Below are 6023 nucleotides of genomic sequence, written 5' to 3' on the forward strand. Positions count from 1 at the left end.
AAGTTTGACTTTATGTATGTCTCCGACCGAAGAGTCTCGATACATGTTTATTTTAAGTTGTTAATGTTATGTATGTCTCCGACCGAAGAGTCTCGATACATGTTTATTTTAAGTTGTTAATGTTATGTATGTCTCCGACCGAAGAGTCTCGATACATGTTATCATAATTCTCAAGTTGTACATCTTTAGCCTCAAAATCGGCTTCAGCACAATGCCTCTGTATTCCCCCAATATTTGGAGATTGTTACTATCTTTAAGTTAGGAAGTCGATCGGCCCCAGTTAGAGATAGAAACAATCGTGCAAATATTCAGGTTAATCATGGCGATCTCTTTCGGTCCCGTATCTTAATCAGGTTGCCCCGAGTTACGGGATCGAACGGAGTGTTATACAAGTTACAACTATCCAAAATTTGAAATAGGCACTTTTATTCATCATAAGGGAAATAATTACACCTGGAATTTTAAAAAGGAAAGTGAAATGTTCGGACGGGAAGCCTTACTGATAGTATTTCCGGAGTTGGGAAGCGTGCCAAGTATTCTTAATGGGGCTCCCATCCGAAGCTGCTAGTTTGTAGGTTCCCGGCCGAACGATCTCGACTACAGTGTAAGGTCCTTCCCAGTTCGGCATAAGCTTGCGCTGCTTTGTTGGCATAGAAGTTGCCAGATCCCGGAGGACCATGTCCCCAACTCTGAAGGAACGCTTTCGGATGCCCGAATCATAATACTGAGATGCTTGCTGTTGGTATCGGACGTTCCTCTGATGGGCGGCCTCTCTTTCCTCTTCCAGGAGATCCAGGTTGCCTCGGAGACCATATTCATTGGTATCGGGATTGAAGACCTGGGTTCAGTAAGATTCCAGGCCAACCTCAACTGGAACAAGTGAGTCGGTCCCATAAGCTAACCGAAACGGTGTTTCGCCTGTCGAAGAGCGAGGAGTGGTTCGGTATGCCCACAGGACCCAAGGGAGCTCTTCGGCCCACAGTCCCTTAGCTTCTCCAAGGCGCTTCTTGATTCCGTGAAAGATGATCTTGTTAGCTGCCTCGATCGCCCCGTTTCCTTGGGGATGACCGACCGAGCTGAACCTTTGTTGAATGCCGAAGTTGGCCAAGAATTCCTTGAACTTTCTCCCGATAAACTGAGTGCCATTATCGGATACACACACCATCGGTATGCCGAACCTCACAATTATTTGCTCCAGGGAGAATTTCTTGGCGGCCTGTTCGGTGATAGCTGAGAGCGGTCGGGCTTCGACCCACTTTGTCATGTAGTCTATGGCCACTATGCAGTATTTGGCTTGCCTGGTGCTGGTCGGTAGAATTCCCACTATGTCGATGGCCCACATGGAGAATGGTATTGGGCTGAGGAATGAAGTCATTTCTTCTGGAGGTTGCTTCGGAACATTGCTGTGGATTTGACACTGCCGGCATTTCTTTGAATAGTTGGCTGCATCTTCTCTAAGAGTCGGCCAGAAGAAACCCTGTCGGAGTATCTTTAGGGCTAGGGATCGGTCGGCCAGGTGTTCTCCGCAGATTCCTTCATGAACTGTTTCCAGGGCTAGAAGCTGTTCCTCTGGATCCAAGCATCGGAGCAGGGGCTGAGAGACTGATCGCCTAAAGAGTCGGCCCCTGATCAGTGTGTAGCTAGCTGCTCGGTACTTTATCTTTTGGGCTTCCTTCTTCTCTAAGGGCAAGAACCCCCTCTCTAAGTAGGTTCTGATGGGGGTCATCCAATTTATGCCTTGATGAATCTCCAGGCAAGCTTTCTTGTCGACCGAAGGCGTTTTTACCTCCGTCAAGAAGATGGACCCCGTCAAATTTTGTGTTTCAGCCGAGGCTAAGCGGGAGAGAGCATCGGCGCGGCCATTGTCTTCCCGACTGATGGCGCTTAGTTCGAATGTTTCAAAGAACTGAGTTTGTTCCCGTACCTTAGCGGCGTAAGCCTTCGTTCGGGGCTCTTTCTGTTCATATTCCCCAGAAAAGTGCTTGACAACCAGCATGGAGTCACTGAAAGCCCTCAAATGCCTTACTTCCAGATTTTTTGCTAGACCCATTCCTGCTAGGAGGGCTTCGTATTCGGCCTCATTGTTGGTCAAAGGGAAAGTGAACCGGATGGCTTGACAAATCTCAAATCCATCGGGACTAGAAAGGATCAATCCGGCCCCACACTTTGACCCGGCCACCGACCCATCCACAAACAACTTCCACTTTCCTGGAGTCCGGATGAGCTGCTCTTTCGGCTCCAAATCCTTCGGGCCCGAAAAAATGCACTCCACCATGAAGTCAACCAAGGCTTGGGCTTTGATGGCTGTTCGGGGAACATACTCTAAATCGTATTCCCCCAATTCTACAGACCAGGCGACGACTCTGCCCGAAGCCTCCGGTCGGCTGAGGATTTTCTTCAAAGGTTGGTCGGTGACCACTTGTATCGTTCCCCCTTGGAAATAGTGTCGCAATTTTCGGGAGGCCATGACCAGCCCATATGCGAACTTCTCGGCATTCGGGTATCGGGTTTCGGCATCCCTCAGCATATGAGACACATAGAAGACCGGATGTTGGTTCTTCTCGTGCTCCTTCACTAAGACCGCACCAAGGGTTCGGTCACTTACTGCCAAGTACAGCTGGAGGGTCTCCTTCGGATCGGGCCTCAGCAATAGAGGGGCTTTAACAAGATATTCCTTTATTTCTTCGAAGGCCTTTATGCAGTTCGGCCCCCACTCAAAATTCTTGGCTCCCTTCAGAACTTCAAAGAAAGGGAGCGCCTTTTCCGCCGACCGAGAGATGAACCTTCGGAGGGCTGCCAGTCGCCCAGTTAGCTTCTGAATGTCCCGAATGGTCTTCGGGGCTTCCATTTCTAATACTGCCTTTATCTTCTCAGGATTCGCTTCGATCCCCCTTACGCTGACCATGTATCCTAGGAACTTGCCACTACAAACCCCGAAGGTGCACTTGGCGGGGTTGATCTTCATGTTGTTCCGTCTTAGGGTCTCGAAGCATTCCTTGAGGTCATCGGCGTGATCTCGAAACAAGGACTTTACTATCATGTCATCGACGTAGCATTCCATGTTTCGGCCTATCTGATCGGCGAAGACTTTGTTCACCATCCTTTGAAAAGTGGCCCCCGCATTTTTCAGACCGAAGGGCATCTTGATGTAAGCATAGGTTCCCTTCGGGGTAATGAATGCTGTCTTTGGAATATCCTCGGCATCCATGGCGATCTGATGATAGCCTGAAAATGCGTCCAAAAAGCTGAGTATTTGATAGCCAGAGGTGGCATCTATCAGCTGATCGATGTTCAGCAGAGGGTAATGATCCTTCGGGCAATTTTTGTTGAGGTCGGTATAATCGACACACATTCTCCATTTGTTGTTTGACTTTTTGACCACCACCACATTTGCTAACCACTCAGGATACTCAATTTCTTCAATAAACTTGGCCTCCAGTAACTTCTCCACTTCGGCCTCAATCACCTTCTGCCTTTCCACCGCGAAGTTCCTTTTTTTCTGCTTAACGGGCACAGCCTGTGGATGAACATTTAGCCTGTGCCGAGCGATCGACTCATCCAATCCCGGCATATCTTCGGGCCCCCAGGCAAAAACATCATGGTACCGACGGACCACATCAATCACCTTTTCCTTCAGCCCTGGTTCCATATCTTTACCGATCCGAACCATTTTTCCCGAGCACCCTACATATAATTCCACCTCTTCGGTCTCAGTGCCTGGTTCGGCTATCGGGTTTGAGAGATCATTTCCAAACTTTTCCAACTCAATGTGTAGGGCATGGCCGCTGCCCCCAGGACCATCTTCAGTTCGGCGCCGTTTGTTTCCTTCGGCGCCGCCTAGATCCTTGTCTTTTTCCAAGTCTTCCAGCATAATGATCCTAGCAGCCTTCTGATCACCTCTCATCTCTCCCACTCCCTTCTCGGTCGGGAACTTCAACTTGAGGTGGGGAATAGAGGCAATGGCTTCGAAAGCAGTGAGAACAGGTCTCCCCAAGATGGCATTGAAAGGACTCTCGACTCGGACCACATAGAACTTGACCTGTTTTTCCACAGTATAAGGGGATTTACCGAGCAACAAGGGCAAGTGGATCGTACCTTCGATCGGGACTAGCTGATTGCCGAACCCATAGAGAGGTGCCTCATAGCAGGTATCGATCTGCTTGCCTTCTAGGTTCATCTTCTGGTAGGTGTTGTAGTAGAGGATGTTAACAGAACTTCCCCCATCAACCAGGACCTTCCAGATCTTATTTTGACCGATCACGGGATTAATGACCAACGGATCCTCGTGCGGCAGCATAACATCCTCGTAATCTTCTTGTGAGAACATTATAGGATACGACTGTTTGGTGGAGTTGATGCTATAGAGGTTGTAGACCTGTCGGGCGTACTTCTTCTTGGCTGTCTTGCTACTTCGGTCCAGAATTGTTCCCCCAAAAATTGTTCGGACCTCACCTCTGTACCTCTCACCTTCTTCGGGCGCCTTCCCTTTATCTTCTTTGGGACCCAACCGATCCCTCAGATCCTTAACATACTGGTTCAAATCACCAGCCTTGACCATCCTTTCTATTAACTTCTTCAAGTGGTAGCATTCATCGGTATTATGACCGTTGTCCCGATGATAGTCGCAATACTTATCCGAGTTTTTCTTGTAATCTGGGATCTTCATCTTCGGTGGCCGAACAAATCCTGGTTTCCCCTTAATCTCGTTCAGAATCTTGGAGACAGATGTATTCAGAGGAGTGAACACAGTGCTGTCTCTATCTCTCCTTCGTTCGGCCCCTCTGTCCAGCTTATCATCCCTTTCATCTCTTCTGCCTCGGTAACCATCATTTCTTTTTCCTTTGCCGTCCGAACGGGAACTGTACCGATCATCTTTCCGGTCATTCTTATGTCCCCCAATGGACTCCATTTTCCTTCTGATGCTCTCCCCTCGCAAGTAAATGTCGTTCAACGACTTGGGAGGTATATCGTACAAAGATGACCGGAGCTTCTTACCCTTCACCGGATCCAGACCCGCCGTCAGGAATCCTGCAGCCTTCACCTTATCCAGGTTGGTGACCATCCCGGCTTCTTCCTTGAACCTAGCCAGGTAATCGCCCAGCTCCTCATTAGGTCTCTGCCGGCAATGAATAAGTGCTTCTGTATCCTTCTCTCTTCGGCACAAGTGAGAGTAGTGCCTCAAGAACTTGCGTTTCAACTGGTCATAAGAACTGACCGACCTTGGTCGGAGGGATCGGTACCACATCGTAGCGGATCCCTTTAGGTAGGTCTTGAACATCTGGCATAGCATGATGTCGCAATGCCCCATTCCAGTCATCAGGGACTCGTACTTGTCGCAGTGATCGATCGGGTCGCCCTTCCCGTTAAATTCATTCATTTTCGGGAACTGTCTACCCGGGGGCGGCCGATATTGCTCGATCTCCTCGACTATCACCGGTTCATGGGTCAACGTTTTGTCCCCAAACATGGCCTTCTCCATTCGGCGGAGTCGGTCCCTAACGTGGGGGCCTTCCTCCCCTTCGGTATCCGAAGGTGTGACATGCCTGTGACGAGGCCCTCGGGAGTGTGACTCGGAGTCCGAAGACCCGTCTTGGTCTTCCCGATTCCTCTTCTTATTTCCTTCGCCTTCTGGCGCTCGATCTCCTTCGGCCTCCAAGGCCTCTCGGAGGGCTCTCACCTGGAGCTCAATTTCTTCCCTTTGTAGCTAGAGGGCCTTCAGCCGTAGTTCATCGGCTTCCCTCTTCTTGGCTAATCGGGCAGCTTCTTGCTCTTTGGTTTTGGAAGATTGGGCTTTAGCAGCCTGCTCTTCTCGCCATTTCAACAGCATCTGTTGTTGTTCCTCGGGGGTGGGCAGCAGCCCTTCGGGACTGTTGCCAAAGTCAAAACCGGGGTTTGGGTTGGAGGTGTTTCCAGTGGTTTGTTCGGTTGTGTTTGTCATGGTGTTGATTTATGAGAAATTCTACTTGCAGTTCCCACAGACGGCGCCAATGTTGGAGCCAAAGTTCTGCCGGATGCCGAAGCCT

At 49.6% G+C, this 6023-nt stretch overlaps 1 protein-coding gene across 1 annotated transcript; it reads right to left on the reverse strand.

Moving 5' to 3' along the window:
- Positions 1 to 496: 496 nt before the first annotated feature.
- Positions 497 to 5479, reverse strand: LOC108212274 (uncharacterized). Its single transcript, XM_017384001.2, has 2 exons — positions 959 to 5479; positions 497 to 838 (listed from the first exon to the last, which is right to left on the reverse strand). Exons 1-2 carry the CDS (start codon positions 5477 to 5479, stop codon positions 497 to 499), a joined length of 4863 nt encoding a protein of 1620 aa, XP_017239490.2.
- Positions 5480 to 6023: the final 544 nt, after the last annotated feature.

The sequence above is a fragment of the Daucus carota genome, chromosome 3 (assembly GCF_001625215.2).
Source record: "Daucus carota subsp. sativus chromosome 3, DH1 v3.0, whole genome shotgun sequence".
Lineage (NCBI taxonomy): Eukaryota > Viridiplantae > Streptophyta > Magnoliopsida > Apiales > Apiaceae > Daucus > Daucus carota.